The sequence below is a fragment of the Phaethon lepturus genome, unplaced genomic scaffold, assembly GCF_000687285.1.
Source record: "Phaethon lepturus isolate BGI_N335 unplaced genomic scaffold, ASM68728v1 scaffold3910, whole genome shotgun sequence".
NCBI classification, from domain to species: Eukaryota; Metazoa; Chordata; class Aves; order Phaethontiformes; family Phaethontidae; genus Phaethon; species Phaethon lepturus.
Genome location: NW_010512444.1, coordinates 38401 through 62854, shown reverse-complemented (window position 1 = coordinate 62854; position 24454 = coordinate 38401). Strand labels below are relative to the sequence as shown.

The 24454-nt window shown below is 36.3% G+C and overlaps 1 protein-coding gene across 1 annotated transcript in view; it reads left to right on the top strand.

Moving 5' to 3' along the window:
- SPATA17 (spermatogenesis associated 17) overlaps nt 1-24454 on the top strand; it is a gene marked incomplete at its 5' end in the record, with an annotated part of 90597 nt that overhangs the window by 61494 nt on the left and 4649 nt on the right. Inside the window, one exon of the mRNA XM_010286971.1 lies at nt 7764-7899. Coding sequence (XP_010285273.1) covers nt 7764-7899 — 136 coding nt within the window. The remainder of the gene's footprint in view (nt 1-7763; nt 7900-24454) is intronic.

Genomic DNA, 24454 nt, shown 5'->3' with positions numbered 1-24454 from the left:
TTACATTTGGTGGCAAAAATGCTTTCTATTATATTTCTATTATTTTTCTTCCTTTCATGACAAAACCATAACTGAGTTATGAGTTAAAATATACTTCAGTTTTCTATTTGTCCCTGTAGTCTGTCATTTATTGGAGTGAGGGGGAAGCAGCTTAACTTTCACATCTCAGCTTAAACCTGGGCCAATTTTTTTTTACTATTTTATTTTTTAAATTTTTTATTTCTGGCTTCTGCCAGTGAAATCTAAAAAAAACCCCACTGGGTAATAATTAAGTTTCTACCTCTCATTTAAAGTGTTCTTTTTACTGAGTAAGTTTTGATGGATGCATTCCAAGTGAAGATGCATGATGTCCTTCATTTATAGACATGACTATATTGTCCAGTCTTTTTTTGGATGAGATTTACCCCAGAGATCACTGTGTCAACAGTTTCAAAAGGTCAGAGCTTGTACTAAATATTTCACTGACTCTCTTCAGTGAGTGAATTGTGAAGGCTTTGGTCTTGTACAGTTTAAATTTGGAGTCCCCAACTTTAATGGATTTTAATCGATCAGGAGTCTTTATTTACCTTATGGGTAAGGAAGCATTTAGCAGCCACCCTTAACGCACAGAAGCAGCGTCCTAACACCAATGATTCTCGGCTTCATGCTCACTTAATGCATAGTGTATTATACATTTTCAGGCTGCGATCATTCCGTTTGTGCTTCACATTCAACCAACCATGAAAGGGTCACAACTGTAACCTTGAAAAGGTGATGACAGAGTTGCAGGTCATCATCAGGACTAATGCTCACTACTAAAGCTGCAGCTGCTGTGTGGGATGCCAGTCTCTGGAGAGGAGTCAGCAAAGGGTTACTCAGATTCTACAATAGTTTTTTCTTAGCAGTGTCTATTATGAATTGACAAATTTCTGTCTCTTTCTGTGTAATTGTGTACTTTGGGACTGTATTTCTTCCTGGTAGTGCTTCCTATGCTGATTATTCTCCTATTCAGAAAATAAGGAGAGAACAAACAGTGGAAGTGTGTGGCATTAGTTGAGAAAGCTTGTGTTTGCATAAAATGACAAACTGAATCCTCGATCTGTATATTTCCAGAGTGAGTATTGTGTGATATCTCTTAAGACACAAAAAATTGTCAGTGTACACCTGCAATTTCCAACAACATTCAGAATTCCCAGTCACCTCTGATTATTAGGGTTCTTTAAAGTGGTAATACATTTTCTCAAAGTGTTTCAAGCTCTGAGAAAGTTTTCGCTTCTGATAAAATGCAGAAATAATTGAAAAAGCTGTGGGAGAGGTTGAGGCAGGTGGAAGCAGTACAAATGAAAATAAGAGGGAATGCTGTGCTTGCTTAAAGCAACTGCTGGAATTTCCTATTTTGTAATGAAAGAGCAACTGGGTAATCTAGCCTAATAAGAATGATTCCTTTTTCTGATTTAATTGAAGCTGTTACCGCCTTATTGTGCTATTTTTCATACAAATGAAGTGATTTCCCCCTCTGCTTGGATAGGAATGACCATTGGACTCCTTTGGGATGGCCACTTAATAAACTAGTGTCTAGTTTGAGAAACCAACTGCTGGATCCAGCAACTTTAGGCCACTAAGCATGAGAAGTTCTATACTCAGTTGCATGCAGCTTCATGCTGGCCTAATTTTCCAGAGAACAAAAATGTAAATTATTTTCATTAACTTTGCTGAAATCTGTCTCACGTAATATGCCTCACGCTTCAAAGTATACTATTAAATATATTTATGAAGTCAACATACATCAGAATGAGTTGCAATGTGGTGATAGAATAGAGATAAACCAGCAATAGTGTAAGGCTGAGGTTTCCTGATTTATTGTATTCTGTTGTGACATCAAGCAAGTCATCTCAGCTTCTGGCTGTGTCCGTGCCCAGTGCTGTACTAGAGGCAGCCAAGCTAGTTCTGAACACACCGGTTCACTTGTGTGCAGCAGAGTGCAATGTTTGCACACCCTGCCTCTCACATGCTATGCGAACATTGCTGCACCAAGCTCCTCGTGGGCTTATTCTCTGCCGGATAATGCTTTCCTTTAGAACCAGTTTAGGTGCTTCTGTGCTACTCAGTGCTGTGAACGAAAGGTACACTTACAGAGAAGTTAGTGATCTAAATAAGCTCTATACTTGGAGAGCGTCAGAGTTATATGAGCTGCCTGGTATTAATGGTAACAAAATTTAAAACGCAAGTCACTTCGACAAGATTTCAGATTTTAAAAAGTCTTTTAGTTTCTACATTTATAAGATGTTTCACTGTATTTCTGACTTAGCTTCAGTGAAAATGGCTACTGTATTTTATGTCATACAAATATAACACAACTGAAAAATTGTTCAAATTATACTTAGCTTTTCAGATGCTTTGCAACTTCAGCAATTTGCATATTTTCCGGTCTGTTATTGTATTATGATAAACAGGGATTATCATATATTTTCAGATAATGTTTTCCTAACAATTCAACTTCTATTTGTAACTCTTCCATTTATTTTAATTACTAGCACAGTGTGCAACATTTATTAATCAGTGGAGTCTTTTTAAGTTAAAATACTAAATTAGCTAACCCCATTAACACAGAATACTCCAAACAAGCAGTAATAGGAGAGGTAGTTACTGTGCAAATCGTATTATACATGCGGGTGCTCTAGGGCACAGTTAAGCATGATTACCCTCTTTTGATCCAGTATTGCTCTGCTTCTTCCAGCTAATTTCCACTGGAAATTTACAAAGTAGTGCCTTCATTTTTCCATCTTAATTTTTCTAATGAAGTTCTGGTACTTTATAACACTGGGGATGCAGATAATAAGTCTATGTATAATTAAGAAGTTCTGGAATTTGCTGCAAAAGAGATCTCTTTTACTTCTTACAAGAACTAGACTATGCTTTTCTTTGCCGCTTCACATTACTGCAGACAGGGGTTAAACAAAAATGGCCAGAGGATTCTTACATTTACTGACATTAGGTTAAAAGTGATTGATAGTTTATTGAAAAATTATGTATTTAGTGTATTAGTGTAGACAATATTTGTAATAATGCACCCAAAGTAAGTTTCTTATGGCAAAAATACTGTGCTAAAGATAGACTGATATATTGACTAGATATATTAAGTAAAATATTCTGTCTTTACTTTTCTAAGTAACACTTTGATTTTAATATGCACTCATGAACTAAATAATGGCTGCCCTGCTGCAGTTGTTTTGCTATGGAAAACCGTTGTGCTTCTTCCTCTGTTCCTTGAGTGAAAAGACACTGTTGGATTTGATGAAGAAATTACTTCAGGTATAATCAAAATTCCGAAACTTAAAAATAATTTTATGTTTTATTTAAAGAAAAAAAAAAAAAAGATTAAAGATTCACAGCTTCCCGATAGAGAAGCATAGTTTGTTTGGAACTAATTGTTCATGGTCTTCTTCAAAGTGAGATAAAATTGTTTTATTTGAATTAGATCAAGACAACAAGGAATTGAATTGCTGTTGCATAGAGCCACTTTAGATAAAGATATAACAACACTATCATACATCTAGAGTTAAGATTTTGGTAGTATTTTTACTACTAAATTACAAAAAAGTACAGTACATAGAAATATTATGAAAGTTTGAAAAATCATGTAAGCAGAATATGCCTTCTTATTCTCTGGTTTTAATATTTCATATTGTGCCCTGGTAGTGCAGCATGTATGGCAATCTGGCTGTAGATCTCCTGCCAGTTCTTTCTCAGAAGCCTCGGTAAAGTTTGAAGCATTTCTGGTGTCAGGATTACATGCTTGCACTGCTAAACTGCTGGGTTTTTTACTCTTGGGCAGGTCCAGAGAATGTGCTGAAGGACTACTCTGATGTTTTTAGTGCCATTTAAATTCAGGAAAAAGTGAATGTCTCTGAACTGTGTCCTGTTGGTCGGTACCATATAGCACTGGGACACTGCCACCCAGCAGTAGATGATGGACCTGACAAATCGTCCTTCCTATCTGTGCTGCTGCTCTCTCCTCTCACATTGCCAGAGGCACCAGAGCCCAATACCTGCTGCTGCTTCTATTGGCTTGGTTGAGCCAACTGGAAAGCCTTTCACGTCTACCTCTTCTATCGTCTGTCGCAATAGCGAGAGATGTTACAATAAAAGAGACAGAACGGAGGGAAGAAATGCTAGGTGAGGAGGTGAAGGCAGAAAGATCCTGAGGGTGAAAAGAAGGAGTAGAAAGATGAAATTAATAGTAATAGGGAGGTGCAGGACAGGATGAGTGAAGGGAGAGAGAAAGCAATTTTTATTTTTGTTAACAAAAAATATCTAGGATATCTTTTAAAATTTAAATACATGTTACTAGCAGCTGTCAGGATTGGCTACTAAGTCAAGGATTCTATGTCTTTTTATGCTAATTAGGTTCAACATAGTGTGGTCCTGGCAACAGTGCAGCTGACCTTCATTGGCAGTGACACTGCAAGCTTTGGCCCTGGCCCTCCCTCAGGTCGTGTATGTGTAATATTGTTATTTGTAGAACCTGAGATAGTTTCCCATATTTGGTTCCAACTCTTTGCCCCTGTCTTTAATGTATTCTTTGGCATATCTCTCATTCAAGCTTTTGTGGTGGGTGAAATTAAATAGTTTTTCATTTTGAAGTTTATTTCTTTAGAGAAAGTTCATCTCCCATTAAATCATCAACTTTTGGAAAGGATCAGCTTATACTGACTATGTTTCATGGCACGATATAATATCAATATGGAATTTAGCTCTTCTTTGATCCTGCTACTTCTGTCTCTGTTATATTTACTGAAAACCTTTAAGAATTTCTGAATTTACACTTAAATCACAAGTAAAAGCTGAAACCCAGAAGTTAAGAATCCCATGAGTGAGCTTTTTGTGGAAAAAGCTATTGAGGTCTGAACTTGTGCAGTTGATAATGGCATCATACCATTGTCTGGATTTAATTTTCTTCTCCTTCTATCACTCTCTTCTGTCACATTCAGAGCACATACTGTCATTAATTTGGGGAAAAGCTGTGTCAGGTGTATATATAGAGCTACAAAACACAATACCATTACTGAAGTGTTTTGTAGTGCTATTGCTTTTTACTATTATTGGTTGTGGGGGTATAATGACTTTTGTATGACTCCCATTAATTTGGTTACCCTATTTAACACAAGAAATTGTTTTAATGTTCTTTTTAAATTACTTATTCACATAGAGTAATGAAAATTCTTACTTGCTTTAAACAGACATTGAAATTGCAAGCATATGATCCTTTCTTGTAGTTAGATCGTTACCGCTATAGGGATCTGCCCACCTGGCCCTGACAGCAGAACTATAGATAGAAGAAAAAAAGAGAAAGTTTCTACTTTAGAATCCTTATTACCATTATATCCTATTATATTTTTAATGTTCTTTCATTTGAATTTTAATTTTTTTATTATTCAATGTTCTTTCTCAAAAATTCACAGTTGCTTTAATATTTTCACTCTGCCATAGACATACATTCCAGTCTGTATGGCACATACTCTAGTTAATGATCTCAGAGGAGATATGCAACAGAATGCAGACAACCACACTTCTGCTAAACTACATGTAGAACATACTGTGTTTTCAAGTGTTACAACATATGTATTTTTTTGTTTGGAATCATCATAGAACAAAAATTAATCTGAGTATTTGTTTGCCAAAAAAGACAAAGATTAACTGATCCACAGTGAAATCAAAACCTCTATGTAGGAAATTTTATAGGGAAAACTATAATAATTTACTTTATCTTCTACTTTCCTCAGGAATGTTTTTTGCCATTATGTGTATACATTTTACAGACATAGTATTCACATTGAATTATGAATGCTATGGCTCAACTGAATCCTATGCATATATGGGCAAATCCCTAAACTGCTCTCCTTGTCTTCTCAGCTATCCAATCCCTTGAGAAAGCCAATTTTCTTTCATGTCTGAACAAAAGAAAAATGTACTATTAAAATGCAATTCAGAAGTGATAAAAACTGCAAGTGGAGCAGCCGGCTCACAGCACCTTCGATGTATTCTCTGGGACACTGGGGCCACATTAATTTTTTTGTGTGTGTGATGTCCATCCCATGTGCAAATTAGCATTACAAGTACCATAATCTGTCTTACGTGAGAGTGTCCTTTCCCATGAGTATACACATGCTACTATAGCTTTGTATAATTTAAAAATCTGCTAACTTAGTGTTTTTCTTTTGCTAACTTTACATGACTTTTGTTTGTGGTGCTTGATAGAATACATTGATGTAGCTGGCAAGTTTCTAAAACAGTTTCTTTTCATGAAGGTGACAGACAGACATGTAATTTAAAAAAAAACCCAAACACTCAAACAGTTGCTGGTGGATCAGTTAGTCCAAATAAATACTTTTCTGAGTTTGTATCAGCTGAGAGACAAAGAGAGGTATTTTAATCCCCATCTCTATCAAAACCTTGTTTGACTGACTAACTCCTACGGGGACTCTGGATTCTTAAAAGCTTTCAACTAGGAAAAGGTTTTAATTAACTGCACCTGTTGTCATGGCAGTTAAAGTGATGTTTTGAACTTCTGAAGCAGGTATTTCTAATTTTACTGTATAATAATTTTTCCTACACTTGTAGAATAAAGAATGCATGTTGCTTTTTCAGAATACCATCCATGATATTCTTAATTCATAAGATTTTACTTTATATTAAAATGTACCTGTTTGCTCTCATAACTCTTGCAAACTGAAATAGATGGAACTAAGACATCTTTGTAGGGTGTCTTGCAGATCCTTTATATATAAGATGTCTTTCACCTTCCTCTATACAAGTTTGCTGCCAAACCTACCCTGAAAACCTGTAGCTGTCCATGAGATTTAGGGACATCCATCTAAAAACCTCATCCATGCCCAAAGCGGATAGCTGGAGCTTCACTGTCCAGTGTCACTATGTAAGCAGGGAGTCCACCATCAGTGTGTCCAAAGGTGAAAGAATCAGGCTCCAAAAGATTGCTAATTAGGACATAATTATAACTTGAGAGTAAAGTACACAATTTGTGAATTCAGAAGAAATAATTTCTTTGTTTTGTCATCTGCCAACATATGAGTGACCAGTAATATTTGTTTAAGTTTCTGTTCTGCTAAATAAGAGTACATTTTATTTGGCTTTGGTTAACAGATATCAAAGGATGCACACATAGTTTAAGGCACAGGGATCAAATTTCCCTCAGTTTATGCTTATACTGCTGGCATGCTTGAAACGATATATATATTATGCTTATACTGCTGGCATGCTGATGGAACGACCAGGTTGAGGTTATGTGTTGGGGGCCTACGGGAACTGTAAAGTGGTTGCAAGTTCTCCAGAAATGATCTCTGTGCGTGCCTGCCACTGACAGCTGGCACAGACTGCACTGCCTGCTAAGACTTGAGGAGTCAACAGGCAGATCCCAGCAAACTGAACCCTGCTCATTCTCTCTTCACATCACACCAGTTGGTAGTGCAGATAACAGCCAAAGTAATAATCTAATAATGCAAGAGTAACAAGTTATATCTTTTTACAGAAAGTCTTCATTTTAACCTGTTGAAGTTTTATATCTCTTTGCTCCTAATTTAATTTAAATGCAACTATAGGAGAAATTGCAGTAATCCTCTCAAAGTGGGGGAACATTAAGAAGGTAGTGGAAAATAGCAGGAACATGTGTCCATGTCACCTCCCGTAGTGTTGGTATCTATGATTTACATCAATCCTGTGGCATTTAGAGTAGAGCATAAGTGATTTTAAATATTCTTGAATTTCAGATTTCTGCCATTTTCTTCATATCATAAAAATGAGAAGTATGACCCATCAATTCATAGGTCAGGAAAATACGGCCAAGAAACCTATGGAGTTAAACACTTCCGAGAAGTACAACCTAAGAAGTGGGTAGCAGACAAGGTAAGTCACTGCAAAAATCAAAGAATGGTTTGCTTTTTTAGATTGTTATTATATTAGAACTAAGCAAATTTGGGCCTGATCCAGAGAGCATGGAATCCAATGGGAATCTTTCTAGCATGTTATAAAGTCACATAGTTAGAGCTGATGTGATGAGATATCAGGCTTCCCCGACTCTTCCTGGTAAGTTCAGTTTGAGGAAATTCAGCACCTCTTCTACCTGCAAAACAGGGATTTAAAAGCCTGGTTAAGACAGCTTTTGTTGTAAGTTTTGCAAGGTTTTGTTCTATCTGTATTGCCTTTTCTGATTTAAGAGAGATTGCACATTCATTCTTGCACATTAAGGTAAACCTTCAGAAAATTATGGCAAAACCTGATTAAAAACAACAAAATATTTGACTGCTTACGTTCATTGGAAAATTGTAAAAATTAGTGAAGAGCCATTTTTATTTTAAGGTAGTCTCATTAAACCGCCTGCTTTGTCAGGAGCATCTAGTATGTTTTGTAGTGCTACAAGAGGTAACTTTCCTCGGAACATATTCTAACATGAATTTGGGTAAAGTTTGCATTACTTCTATTAGTATTAGGTATTATAATCACATCAAAATTTCCACGTACAAGAAGGATAATGGACTTGGTAGAGAGAGCAACACAGAGACACTAAGGTGGTTAAGGGACTGGAACATCTTTTGTATGAAGAGAGGCTAAGAGTACTGGAACTCTTCAGTCTGGAGAAGGCTCAGGGGAGACCTTATCAATGTGTATAAACACCATGTAGGGAATGAAGAAGAGGGAGTCAGATTCCTCTGAGACTCAGTAGTGTCCAGTGACAGGAGAAGAGGCAATGGACACAAACTGAAATGCATGAAATTCCACATAAACACGAGAAAACACATTTTTTTTTTTTTCTGTGAGTGTGACAGAGCACTGGCATAGGTTGCCCAAAGAGATTGTGGGGTCTCCATCCTTGGAGGTATTCAAAACCCAACAGGACACAGTCCTGGGCAACCTGCTCTAGCTGAGTAGGGGGTTGGACTAGAAGATCTCAAGAGGTCTCTTCCAATCTAAACAATCATGGGATTTTGTAAGATATGATTACTTTTTCCCCTGAAAGTAACTTACCCCTTGTAAATATATAAGAAGTTCCAAGGAATCTTAGTTTAAGAAGTAATATTTTTTAAAATATTGTTTCTCAAAACTTTAAGCTTTAAAAATGAGGTCAGAGTAAAACTTTGGTGTTTTAACACACATTAATTAAATCTCATTGCAAATAAAGGCACAAAGATCAACATTCAAACAAAAACATCTGAATTTGTCTTTCAAAAGGAATGAGTGGAGGATATGACTATTTGAAGCCCCATAGCATAAGTATGTGCCAAACTGAAATTTGACTCTGTAAATTTTACCTGTCTGGTGATTTGATCTTGGCCTTTGTGCATATTCAGTGAAAGTGCAAGGGTCCAAGGCTGAATCACAAGGGTGAGGGCAAGAAAATTTTTTGGCTATGTTGTGGTTTAACCCCAGCTGGCAACTAAGCGCCATGCAGCCACTTGCTCACTCCCCTCCCAGTGGGATGGAGGAGAGAATCAGAAGAGTAAAATTGAGAAAACTCGTGGGTTGAGATAAAGGCAGTTTAATAGGTAAAGCAAAAGCCACGCACACAAGCAAAGGAAAACAAGGAATTCATTCACTGCTTCCCATCCGCAGCCATCTCCAGGAAAGCAGAGCTCCAACATGCATAACAGTGACTTGGGAAGACAAACCCCGTAACTCTGAACATCCCCCCCTTCCTTCTTCTTCCCCCAGCTTTATATGCTGAGCATGACGTCATATGGTAGGGAATATCCCTTTGGTCAGTTGGGATCAGCTGTCCTGGCTGTGTCCCCTCCCAAATTCCTGTGCACTCCCAGCCTTCTCGCTGGCAGGCCAGCATGAGAAGCTGAACACTCCTTGACTACTTAGCAACAACTGAAAACATCAGTATGTTACCAACATTATTTTCATCCCAAATCCAAAACACAGGACTACGCCAGCTATCAGGAAGAAAAGTAACTCTATCCCAGCTGGAACCAGCACAGTATGATATATAAAAAAGATCTAAAAGTAGTATTGGTGGTACTTATCTTGTCCTGTAAAGACTCTTCCAGTTCCCTTAGCAGATCTTGATCAGGCTTAGATGATGACATCAAACAATGCAAAGGTATTTATATTGTATATCATATCACATATATATAATATTATATAAATTATGGGCTTAGCTGAAACAACTAAACTCACTTTACTTGTGATCTTGGATAGATTTTAACCTAAATCTCTGGAGGTGAATAGCTCTATACATTAACCCAACATGACATACAGCCTTCCAACCCCAATTCTAAATCAATATGAAGCTTCAATTAGGAGCCGCTTACCCAAACAGAGAGATAAGAAGAGAAAAGAGCTATTTATGACCTACCTGCTGCTTTAATGGGTCATTATTATCAGGAAAAAACCCCACAACTCCACCTCCTCACTATATTTTAATGGAAAAGGTCCTATAGGCAGGTGTGAGGCCATACTTTCATAACTGTTAAACCTGAAAGAACTCTCCTTTTCTTTTTTCTAAACTCTATTAAAACTTTGTATATATAAGTGATATTGACAAAATTATCCTGTTCTAATGAATCACCAGGCTAAAGGGTATGTATCAAAATATTACCCAAAAAAATCAGATTTTTGCTTAACAGTTTGTCTGCTAAACACAACCCTCCTTTGAGTTTCCCATGGGATGATATTTTTGTGGATGCAACTTATATGACAACCTGGATAGCTGATAACCCTGCCATGATGTATATTCAACTTCTGACGGTATTATATTACAGAAGTTTCTTTTACCATTGCTGGTAAGACAAACTAGTGTGTAAGTTCTTCCAAGAAGTCAGTTCAGTGGTCAGTGGATCAGTGACCCTTCTGAGCTATTATTTGATACTAGCTGGTATTAGCTGGCTTTTTTTAAAACTACATATAAAAAAGTTTCCTTGTGTCTGTTCATGAGCATGTTCTAGCTGTCTTTTCCTGAGGTTTTAATGTGTTTATAAGTATTCATTTTAATTCAAGTCACAAAAAGATTAGTATGTAAATTAATAATTACTTTAGAAGCAAAATGAACAGCAATGAAAAAAATTGCCTTGTTATATTTATTCTGGAAAATGAAAGGGTGTTAGCACAGACTTCCTCTAAACATAACAATTGCCATATCTATGTAGGAAAAGTTAATAGTGCTTCTTTTCATCTAGTGAAAATCTAAAAATTTTTATCTCATTTCATTTACATTTCAAAGAAGTTTCTGAGTTAAGGGAAAAACTGTTGTATTCTAATTCTTCACTAAAAATAAACAAGAAATGGAAACATTATATCTCTAGTGAAACTGAATCTAGTTAGTTTACATAGTTGTAAACCACTATAAAAATAAAAATGCTTGCATATTTTAAGTTTAATAATGTATGCCTAAATACCTTGGAATACCTTTGATAGAATTTTTGTGAGAAGTACCAACATAAACTATTTACCAGTCACTACGAATTTAATCTACATCAATCGGTTCCAATGTAGCTGGACAGTCAAGGGATCAGACACACTAACTATAATCTCTCAGTTGTCAAAACACTCACATATGTTCATTTTTACTGAGGCAGAAATGATAGCTTACAGCCTTTAATCAGTATTGGAATTAGTTTGCATATGCATTTTAGAAAACTGACTTTAATGACAGCACTTAATGTTTTCTTATTTGCAAAATTCAGGAAGTGACACTTGAAGATGTTCCTTCCTGATAGATTCTTTCCTCTGATGCCTTATTATAGGTGAATTACAGTACAATTGCATCACAGTTTCATTATTTGCACAGGCATTTTGGCCCTAAACAGAATTTTATTATCTACAAAGCATAAAAACACCCAGTACTGCAAAGAATTAATTTAGAGAACCTAAGCATATTGCACAGAACATAAAGTTGACCTTTACCGTCTACAGCTTTTGGAATGGAGTGGGATGTGGAACACATCATAGATTTAATGTGGCACAACGCTGTCTGCAGAAACTTGGGTGGGACTGTGACTGCCTGCCCATTGCACCCGATGATTGAATCTGCTGTCACCAGCATCCTGATAATAATGAACATTCAGCTTAACGACCGTGATTATGATTATCATAATTGATGTGCAAGTGCAGTGTGTGGGGATCATTACAGCTGAACTGTACAGCAGAGAAACATGCCTTAGTTATGGATAATTTTACTTCTATGCATTGATTGGGATAAAATATGCCTTTCAAGTTCAACAGGCCAGCTTAATATAATTTTAGGAAGATTTCTACATGTATGAATTGATGATTATGAGCTTCCTGCAAAACAGTCATTCTAGCTGTTTGTTTTGAATTGTTTCATTCCATTAATAATGGGAAATAATTAAATAATTACATGTTGTAGAGTGGAAATCACTTATGGAATACTGCCAGCATTAATCAAGTATCAAGTTCAAATATTTCTGATTGTCAAGGCTATGAAAAATAGCCCTTGTGATTCACTATCAACATAATTCTATTTTTCATGGAGCAGTAGAAATTGGGCCGTAGTCACACCACTGATATTTTCACTCTGTATTGTGTAGCTATTAGAGCAGGCAATAGTTGGTCCTTATATAAATTGTATCACTTCCATCTTTGTCACCAGAGGCAGGGAATTACAGGCTCAAATTCAGCCAGTATAGATAAAGGCACCATCAACAGCTTCGGTTGATTTTGTTGGACAATGATTGCCTTCAACTGAGATTATATGAAGTTGCAGAGGTATTTAGTTAAATCGTGACATATATAACAGATAAACACCAGTGTGTGTATGTATTTTAAGCCAGAGTGTATATAAAGAATGTTACAACATAAATATAATACAAAGAGTATAGAGTTTCACTGATTTACACTAGGTACAAATTTGGCTCTTCGTCCAAGAATTGGTAGAAATTTCCTTTCTGGGATAACAGAGATAAGAGACTATGGAAACAATTCTTGATCTTTGACTTGCTTTCTACTATAAAGAAGATTTTAAGGGTCAAATCTCTATGAATGTCTCAACTGCATAATTTCTCTCACATGACTTCACTAAGTTCGGACTTTCTATGATGAAAATGAGAACCCCCTGTGTGTCCAAGGATTTCATCCTTATTTTGTATAGCCTGCTGCCTCTGAAAGTTCAATAGCCTCTGTGGTTTTCATTGTTGCTCACATGATGACCCAAGTGGAATCACATTACCAGGTAGGGCCTTAATTTCCAGATACGTGGGAAAAGGTCCAAAAGGAGAACCTAATATGGCCTGAAAATGTCAGTGCTGTAGGAAGTGAGTATGACTCTTCTACAGGGCCATGGCCAACCCATTTGCTTCCATGTTCTTCTGAGATCAGTGTGTCCTGTGGTTCCACAGCAAATTATTCTTTGTACAGTATTACTGCATGGGAAAAATAGGGCAGGAGGGGAGAAGTGATTTGTTCTGTTTCAAAATTAGTTTCATCCCTTGTAGGACCAACAACATACAACAAGCAGTGAATGATGTCATTATGTGGCAGAATTTTTTGATACACTATTCAAACTTCTCCATCCCTAACTATGCTGAAACATGTAAATTTCACCTTAACTCCGTTTTTCCTAAGCTTGCAGTGAGTGGACTTGAGATAGGTATGATGTATGTATGTATGAAGCTTTAAACTTTTTCTCTCTCAGACTGTGACTCCATGACAATTTTTTAAAGGAATTTGCTTGTTTTCTTTTAATTTTAATTAGGAAAAAAGATTATGCAAGGATGTTTTTTAATACAGTGTGATAATGGCTAATGAATGTGCATCCGTACTATCAGCCTTATTACATGTTTTAAAACTTTTAAGGCCATATTTATCAATATGCTTTGTGACAGAAGTTACTAATATACAATGAGAAAACCTAGCACATATTTTGAATATCAGATTCTTAGTTCCCCAATCCAACTGCAATGTGTTTTCCTAGGCAATGCAAAGCTGACATAATGTGGCAGCCAGAAGTGACTCTATTTTAGGGGAATTATTAGATGATCTGTAAGAGTTTGCTTGTTACACTACCGGTTTCCTCATGAGCCATGTCAGGGATAATAAGGGTTGTTGCCAAAGTGTGTTGCACTCCAGCAATCCCTGGCCAATGACATGGCTCCTGTATGATTATTACTGCTGGCATGACTTGATGTATCTATTCAGATGCTCCAAATGGTCCCTTAGTTTGAGTTATCAGTTTGAGTTATCAACTATCTGTTTCCAAGATAAGGCTGCTTTCTGTCATTTTTCTTCCTATCCCGAGTCCTGCACCAAACCAAAACATGTAAACCCAAGGGTCTGGTCCTACAACAATGCACCCTATACTGTTCATGAAAAATCTATCTTTGCATATATTTTCTGCTCTCAGAGCAACCATTGTGAGTCAGAATGCTGCTGTTTTTCCGTGTGAAAATCTACTTGAGTAATTCCCTGCCTCCACATAGGGTGATTCCCACAGCAACGCTACTCTTCAGAGCTGCGAGCTCCAGAGGAGCTCAGGTGTTCGGCTACCTGTTTCAGTAGTACAAAAAAAGAGCAATGTTGCTAAATTCAATATCACAGACCAGCTTAATAAGCAAGTGGTCTCTGAACCTGGGTAACAAAAAATGTCTTAAAGTCACTTTTGCAACTTCTACTTCTGAATTTTTTGCTTTTTTTAGTAAATGTCATAATGTACTGTTGAGAAGGACATGTATTAAAACAGAGAGGAGTACGTCATATCCAACAGTGAGAACACCAGACATTACCTCTCATTCATAGGACTAGAATGAAATATCTCTCATTATAAGATGCACCCATTCAGTCTTCTGGGAAAGCCAATGACAATTTCAACTATTGACAGTTGACATAATGATCTTTCCAGATTCCTCACTGAATGACTGTGTCATATTTACAGAAATACATTTTGTTATGATGATCACTTTCAGAGCTCCCATTGGAAAGGTTCCTGAGCTATAGCTTGTTTCCTTTGAGAAAATCCTTAAGGTCACCACTGCTGAGCTGCCTTTGAAAAACGCCACTCTTGATATATGTCATGCAAACGATTGTTATCTATAAGGGTTATTTTCTTAGGTATAGAAGGATGGTAAACACTGTGAAGCAAATTGAAACATACAAAATGTATCCCTGGCTATTGTTTAACTAAATAAAGAAAAGAAGCTGCAGATAACTAAAAGGCTGAAAAGAAAGGCTGGAAAACATTTCTGGTGAGGGTTACTGATAAGTTACTGTGTCTGATTTTGAAGGAATACTACAAAGTAGTGACTCAGAAGAGTCAAACCATTCAGTTATTTACATAAGAAAAGATACTGTCACCACTCTTGTAATCAAATCCATTCTAGTGGTTATTTAAGTGTTTGTCAGCAACTAGTTGAGTATTTTATAAAACCTGATTTTCAATTCTATAATTTCTCAATGGGAAAATGCAGTCCCTTGATGATGATCCAAGGCTTTGAAGAATAAATTGATTCAAAAGAGAAAATTAGATGGTACTTATTATACTGTCTAACTAGCAATGCTGTGTCATTTGTCTGTTGATGATAAATGTCTTGCTTTGCCTACCTTCCTCATTTAATAATGTAACTTGTATGTTAGTGGCATAAAAGAAAATCGTGCTTTTTAGTAAGTGCTAACTTTAACCAATATTTCTTTGAGGGAGATATATGTATTTTTTAACTTTCTAAATAATGCCCATTGTAAACATTGCTTAAACATTTTAAAGCCTCTTGTTTAATCAGAAACACTTTAGAAATAGAGTATCTTGACCAACTCCTTCAGTACATGCTTAGAGTACATTGCAGTAACTTGTGGCAGAGCTTTTAATGCAAAAAAAAAGAAAAGTTCAGCTGGAAACAGTAGAGTCTGAAGTTACACCTGTTTGTTTTGTTGATATCAGTTTTAGTGGTCACTATTTGGATATTATTTTGTTTGTTGGAATTGAAAATCCTCACACTATGTGGTGCTTGGCCTTGCCTTTTGATGACAGTTTTGGATAGGTTTCTCAACACTGTTGGAATTAAGTAGATTTGTTTATGTATCTGCCAAACATAATGTATTTCAAATCAATTCAGTTTGCACAATACCGAAATAAAAAGGCTGTATTTTGAAGTAGCTTAAAATTCTCTATGACACATATGTGCAAAACCAGGCTACTTATTATTTGATAATACTCACCTAGACCTTGTTTGTGCTGGTTAAATAGAGTTGAAATGAAAGTAACAGAAAGCTTTTCACTATCCTGTATGAATTACATGGTCCATATAGCTGTTGAAAAATTCAGGTATGAGAACTGATTCTCAGCACCTGGCATAATTGAGATATACCCATGGAGCTGGGCTAATTTGCATCAGATAAGGATCTGGCCTATAGTGAATATAATCAATATGTAGAGAAATGCTATTTAGAAAGAATGTTCTAGGAACAAATCGTGTTACCCATTTTCACAGAAAAATAGACACTGTTTTTTTAATCTAATCTAATCTAATCTAATCTAATCTAATCTAATCTAATCTAATCTAATCTAATCTAATTAAATACACAAATTTTTATAATTAATTAAATACACATTTCTGGTGAGTTTACAAATTGAAGTCTAAGACCAGAAGCACATATTCTGGTGACTTCTTGCAACTGATAGATACACGTAGGACTACAGAATTTTGCATCTTAAAATGATGCCTGAGTGACATATTTTGTCACACTGACCCATTATGATTGAATAGTTGTTTAATTTATAGTGCATAACCTATAGCTATTCTGGATGTATTTTAGGAGGTTATGTCAGGTATATGCCCAAGCTGAGAGGAAGGCTGCACATTTTTGATCTCTCCAGAGAGCAAGAGTAGATTATTCTTAGAGCAGTAGGACTTCAGTGCAGTAAAATGGATTTTAGAGTAATCTACATTCCCTGAATAGGAAAAATCACAGTGAAAGATAGCTTTGTGCACTTATGTTGGAGTGAATGAGAGATGGTAAGTAATACAGACTGCTTGTTGTCTTAATGGCTTGAGGTAAGTAGCTACTGCTTCTTTCTTTAAAATTTGTACCATGAATCAACTCTGAACTAGTTTGCTCCATTTTAAATTGTAAAATGATACTAAGTTTGGGATACACTTCAGTGTTTATTCGTTTAATACAATGAAAAGCTGGTTTCAACATGCCCTTTATAAACTGCAGTTAAAGGATCGTCCACCATGATGGAGATAGGAGACTATATTCTTTCTTCTCTTATAGTTTTTGTTGATCTCAGCATAAAATACATAGGGAAACTGAAAGGTATATCCACATCACGGGTTGTTTACGAGTAGGTGTGTTAATATTCTAGAATGAGAGTTATGGAATTATTCAGGGATAATGTTTGTACTTCGAGTTCAGACTTCACTTCCATTTAAATAAGCTTACAGACTTTGATGAGGTAATGTACAGAGGTAATAGCACCTAAAGTAAAGGGGGTATGATATAAAGGATGTGATGCCCATAATATGTGTTTCACAACTGTATTGTTTTTGTAATGGGACTATGTGAGTAGGAATTTACATCTTGAGTGTGAGAATAGGATTGATATTTGATATCCAAATAGGATAATTTGAGTGTGATAATGATATTCCCAGCCGGTAGCTTTGAGATGTGTTGGGATCTCTCACCTGTAGTTGTATGAAGGAATGACAGCGTAAGTGTTAAGTGTTTATCATTAGCAAATGAATACCCTTCTCTTTTAAAGCATAACTTGTTAGGCATGAGGGTCTTAAACTTAGGGGAAAAAAAAGAAAAAGAGAAACAATAAGAACATTGCATATTAACAGACTTTGTACACTAACAAGAAGCTGCTTGATTGAGCAGTGTAGTGTCAACCATGTCTTTCTTCTAATGCTAAAAGTAATGCACATAGACAGAGTGACAATCAGAGTACAGCCTCCCATCAGCTGTAATTAATCTTTTAGTTAACAGAGACTGGAAAAGCTTCTCATCAGCCTCTTCTGAAGTCTGAGGCACCCTGGTTTTGATGTTTGCATTCTGAGTAAAATTGTCCCCACCAGTTCTAACAAATTGAAACACCAGGCTAATTATGGCAGCTAATGAAGTGTGTGGAATGGTCACAGCTTGTCGTGAAACTGTTCCTTCAGCTCAGATTAGAGTTTCATCAATCACTTTTTTAAACTGATCCAGAATTGCTTCTGCCCAGTGCTTGGCATTTTTAATGCTGTTTCTGTAATTGGTTTTTTCCCCAAAGCTTAGGCTATTTTTTGAAATATTACATTCTCAGGATAGGACTTACAAACTCCAGTTTATAAAAAAACATTTCATTATCACCTCTGTCAGCTGATCAGGTGCTAGAAAGCTAATAAAAGAAGCAGAAATATAAAATTTGATATATTGCATTTAATCCAGCTAAAGGTAGCAATAAAGCATATACACATATATGTATATGAATCATTATTACTGTGGGCTGGATGTATACTGCAATCTCACGAGACATGGTTTGTGGGCTGGATGGTTCAAATCCCACTGAAGGACCTAAATGAAATGAATGAGTTGGTCTTAGCTTATTTCCTAGTGGATTGTGGTCCTCCATATATCACTCAAAGAGTTTGGCATGATTTGTAGTTTTTGCAGATGCCCCAGCCTTTGGCAGGAGGAAGACCAAAATGTTTTGCTACTTAAAGAATTTCAACACTTCAGGTCAAATCCAAAGTCCTCAGAGAAGTATGGGAAACTTTACAGTATAACTTATATTCCTACTACACTGTCAATGAATAAATTAGCATATAAAACATTGTAAAAATTCCGAGTTCCTGTTCATTTATAAGATATAATCGTGCTCAGCTATACATTGAAAGTTCTGTGCAGACATTAAAGACATAGATGTTAAAGAAAGTTTAAGGCTAAATTCTTTCCTCAACATGGACAATGGAGTGTAGAATTTAGTTTGGAAGTTATCCAGCTGAAAAATGAAATAAACTTTCACTTATGTACTACCATAGAATATGTTTGCACAAGTTGTTACATTTAGTATATGTAGCATGTATTCATATCAGAACGAAGACAGCATGATTTTAGTTTTCAAAGTGTTCAACAATCTATTTTTTTTAATTTGTGCTGATATGTGTAATCCATTTAATTCTTCTGAACACTGTTGAATCTGAAATAATGTTTAGCTATAAATGTCAACTGTTCCTCTCCCTGAAGTTTCTTAATCAGTAGCAGTTTGACAGAACTAGCTTCATGTCAATGCCAAAACAAATCTCTGGCACCTGAGTGAATAATCAGCGTTGCTGATGCTGTTCCTGAACTGTAGCAAAGAATTGATGAATTTACACTAAAGAAAAAGTGCCATTGAATAATGACGAAAAGCATGACACACAGAGAAGATATGTTATCATATATTAATAACTACAGAAACAAAAAATATCAATAGGTATTAGCTTAAGAGCTATTGTTCCAGCTTTATTGATTAGTTAGAATATTTGTGAACACTGGATAGGAGATGAATAATTTTTCTGGAGTTAGCTGATCTCAAAAGTAAGCTGCCTGCAAAATGAGAAAGGTCTTTTCCTGTTGGATCATTTCAATCTCTTCTGAAGGTAGCTTATATTTACAAAACAAGAAAGCTGTTTTTCTCTTTAGCTTTCATCACTGCTGGGGCACATCGCTGGCTCATGTTTAGCTAGTTTCCCACCAGTATCCCCACATCCTCTTCTGCAGACCTCCTACCCAGCCTGTCAGTCTCCAGCCTGCTTTGTTCCTGGGGTTAGTCTGCCACGTGCATTTGTCCATACTGTATTTTGTGAAGTTCTGTCAGGCTGTTCCTCTAGGCTGTCAACATCACTCTGAATGATAGCCCTCAAGTGTATTGATGGCACCCATTAGCTTGGTGTTGTCCATGAACTTGATGAGAGTGCATTCCATCTCCACCTCCAGGTCACCGATGAAGATATTAAACAAGATCCGTCCCAAGACAGCACCTGAGGAAATACATTTTTACCCACGTTTCAGTTAGAGTACAAACCATTCATTGCTACCCTTTAGACCTGATACTCCAGACAGTTATTACATCTGTTAGTCTGCACATCTAGACTATAATTTACCAACTTGGTTAAAAGGATTCTCTGAGAGATTGTGTTGAAAGCCTTGCTAAAACTCAGCTAGACAGCATCCACTGTTCTCCTTTGATCTCCATATCTAGTCATTTCATCACAGAATGCAATCAGGTTTGAAAGCATCATCCAGAACAGTGTCAAACCAGATGAAATCTAACTGGAGCAACTCTTTTGCTGCATATGCCAAATACGGTGCAATCAATGTGCTTTTTTCCTTTAATTGATTCTAAATGATTACAACTTTTTTCCAAACAGATACAGCTTAACCTGATAAGATAAAAAATATTTTCACTTCAGGATTTCAGCTCGGAATTTTTCCTCCTTAACTCCTAGTGACATGATTTTGGCAAGTTAGAGATAGTTGCAACTTGATCTTGGCAGGTTAAACACTTTCTGGCTTTAGTCCAGCAGGTTAAAAGTGGTTCTGAGTTTGTCTTGGCAGTCAACACTTGGCACTGGCTTATTTTCAGCTGGAAAGAGAATGTTGTGGTTGAACAGATTAGACAATGAAAGGGGCAGCTTATGAATGGCATAAGTCAAGATTCTTATCATTAAGTGCATTGTTTTCTAATACACGTCCTGTTGCTAGCAGAATGGGTGTAGTGGACAGGACAAGGAGTTAGTTTAAAAATGCAAGCACTATGATAAAAATATGTGCTTTACTTTTTCATCAGATGCTTTTAAAACCCTATATTTTTCTGTACACACTACGGTAGTGTTAAGCATAGTTCCACCTCAGATTTAATAACTTCATAAAGGGTTATGAACCCATATGTCATATTTGATGATGTTATTTGTACATCTTAAATAAGTTGAGATGAACATCTACTCCTGTCTTCAAAAATACTTTGTTAAAATACCCTGCAAAAAGTAGACATTTACATGACAATAGCAAATAAACACCTCTTGGGATTCTGAATACCTACTGAACTATTTCAACTGCACTTTTGTTTTTTAGCCCAGATTCAGTAAAGTTCAAGGGTATCCAAGTATGAAATAGCTTGCAGAGAAATTTGCATTGGTTTCTTAATTTAATTTACTTGTAAAAAAAGGTTACATTAGTTGAAAAAATAGAATATTATCATTGGCAATTTTAGTTCAAATACAGACATTCAGAACAGAATTTGGGTGATGTTGTTTCAAAACATTGACTAAAGTATGGTACAACATGCACTGTAACTTTCTGTGTGGCAAACCATACTTTTAGTATTGATACTGGCTCTGAATGTGTCTAAAAGTACCTGAAAAGTGTCTACATAAAGGTGATTTATTCTTCTTCAGTAGTTTAGCTTTATATACATAAATAAATTCATTATCTGCACAGTTATTTATAAAGGAGAATACATTTCTTTTTAAAGCATTGAAAAGCTAGTACATGTTTGGGAGGAAGGACCAGACAGTGTCTGGCTTGCAGATCATCAATAAACGGAATAAATTAACTTAGAAGGTACAGCTGGGAATTCCACCCTTCCTTCCCCTTGGGCAACTGCAATGACTGCAGGGAACTAAGTAAATGTAACAAATGCAAATTTGGACCACAAATCTTCATTGCTGATTATATTACACATGACAAAAAGGACAGGCTACTTTCAGATCCCAGGATAATTTTAGAGAGGCAATACTTACAAGAAAGTAAGTATTCTTACTGGACCAAATCCTTCCTCTTTTTTCCTTTGTCCTTCCCTGCACAAAACTGCCATCAAAGCCAAGCGATAATTTGCCTTTGCTTGTGAGAAAGCACTGTAAGCGTTGACACATTTGTAATCCTAATGAACACAGCTATTGCAAAATATCTTATTCATTTAGAAATATTTGTGCTTTTGTTGTACAATGGCTCAAACTATTGCATTCTCAAAAGCATCATTATTTTCTGTCATGTCACAGCTTAATTTGTGCAGCTGTGGAAGGATACAGTGGGATACGCTTTTGTTCCTTTGTCCAAACTGCTTCTAACCATGCAGGAGCAGAAATAGGCTCTTTTCAAGGCCAGAACACATCCTCTCCTACATTGCACAGATGAGGACAAGAAGTTTTAGAGCTTGACTTGTGTTAGCCAGTTATCTCCAGTTATCTCCAAAACACAAACTAGCACAGCTTAGCTGCTGAAATAACAAAGCAAACTTCAGTGAGTACAGATTAGTAGCAGAACACTCCCTTCTCAGAATATTAGAGAAAGGGAGGAATAGAGTTATAATTTCCATGCTAGACTGTCACAGAGGAGCACACACTGTTGTGCTGCTCGTATTGGACGTATCATGCAGGTCATATCTAAACCTATGTGATTATCAGATCAGTGCTTTTTCAAATTCATGAACCATAATTGGAAATATTTCATAATTTCTAGCAAGCACTGTTTGAATTTGGTTTCCTCATTTATAATTCCAAAAGATGAAATGTGCAAGAGTCAGTGATAGTTATAAATCTTCATGAAAATTTAACTGTGTGAAATGTTTGTTATATAAATCAAATAGCAATTAAATGTTTTCTCTTTCTGTTTGGAAGATAGGATATTAAAATAGTGTTTTTAGATTTCCTACTGTGAACATAATTTCCCGATTTTTTTTTTACAACACATTATCATAATGTCAATAAAAGACTAAAACTAACAAATAGAAAAAACTTGCCTGATGTAAAAGTGTAACACAGAAGGTTATAAAGTTGCCTTTTATGATGGCTATACAATATAATTTTATTTTAAGATCTAATAGCAAGTTGATTCAAAGAGTAAGACTTGCACTTATGAAGTCATTAAAGCAAGTAGAAAATTGCCTCTACCATAGTCACACAGTCTTTTTAAATCAAAGAGTTTTTTGTTGTTGATGATGTTTGCATTTACCAGAGGTAATTAGAGAATGAGTTAGACATGACACTCAGAGCACTCAAGCTTGTCAAGAAGAACCATGAACTTCACTTGTGAGGAAAACAAAAAAGGCAGGCAGTTTAGGAGGGAAATTGCAGAGAATAGAGGGAAACAGTATCATAACATATTGGGTCAGTTTGACCACTGCTGTGTTGATCCACAATATGGAGAAGCTCATAAAGTCTTCATGGAAGCACCAGTTTTTCATTTCACTTACCCAAACGAACAACATTTGGAGAGTAGACAGTCAAAGGAGGAGATAGATGATGGCTCCTAGTTCTCCTCCTCTGCATTGCACTGGCAAGCTGAATAGGGAAAGGTGTAATTCTAACCCCCTTCATCATAGCAGTGGTCAGTTGTCCACTGCAGCGCAGGGAACTCCGATTAGGCACGCTTCTCCCTGGAAGTCAATGCCTCTGCACTGACACAATGAGATCCAGTCCCTAAGGCATGATCCAGGCTTTTGTTATTATCTCTTATTTGAAGGGGCTAGTTGACCCAATTGGTTAACACATTAGCTTTTCAATGTTATAGCCTTAAGTCACAGAAGACCTATTCCTCGTTTTTGGATATTTCTCCACAGCGGAAAGCAAAATTGGCAGTCTGTGCCCACCAGCCACAAAAACAGAGTTATGCCAAACAACTGTGTCCTGAACTTTATGGCTAATTAGCTGTTGAAGCTATGCCCAAGAAATAGGTTCTGTTGCCCATGGGAAGAAATGTGTAGCCATTATTAATGTCCCAGCTCATCTCTCTCAATAGGTCTTATGAGCAGTGCTGCTTAAGGAGACTAAATGTACAACAGGGAATTAAAAATTATAGTACTCCTTTCACTGACTGAAATATTGTAAACTTGTTTCACTGGGGCCAGGATTGGTGTCAATGTACTTTGTGTGAAAAGTGCAATAGAAGCATTAGTATTTGACAGCCCTGGTTGAAATAAGTGGAATTAATGGAGCTCTTTTCATATACGACAAGGCCATGGCACCCCTTTCATGCTGCTTACAGACAGAGAAAAGTCAATACTTTTTTATTACTTGATGCTGACCTACATTCTGCACTACAAGTGCCAGGCCCACTAATTGGTTTCAGTTGTGAGAAAAGTTTGCCCCAAAGAAACACTGGAGCAGATAAATCAATCTATTTTAGGGTAGCTTAGTGGGTTTTGAGCACTTGAAATGACATTTGTGTTGTATTGACAGAATGGGTTGTTACACTCATTTTGTCATGTCAGAAGGCCCTGTACTAGTTGGAAGTATTGTTAACCATTATTGATAAATTTGCTAAGAATAAAAGTTAGCTGGATCAACATTTTACTTGCATAACAACTTGCCATTTCTGGTGTGCTTCCTTGTTAGAGACCTCCATGGCTATTAACAGGTCAGGAGGCTTACTTATGACAGCTCAATTTAAAACTTTAATTTTACTATTACAAGCATTAGGATCATAGGGAATACTTAAATATGACCACTTAGCATTAAATAGAGGGTGTTGTGGACTATGGCTGTGCAGT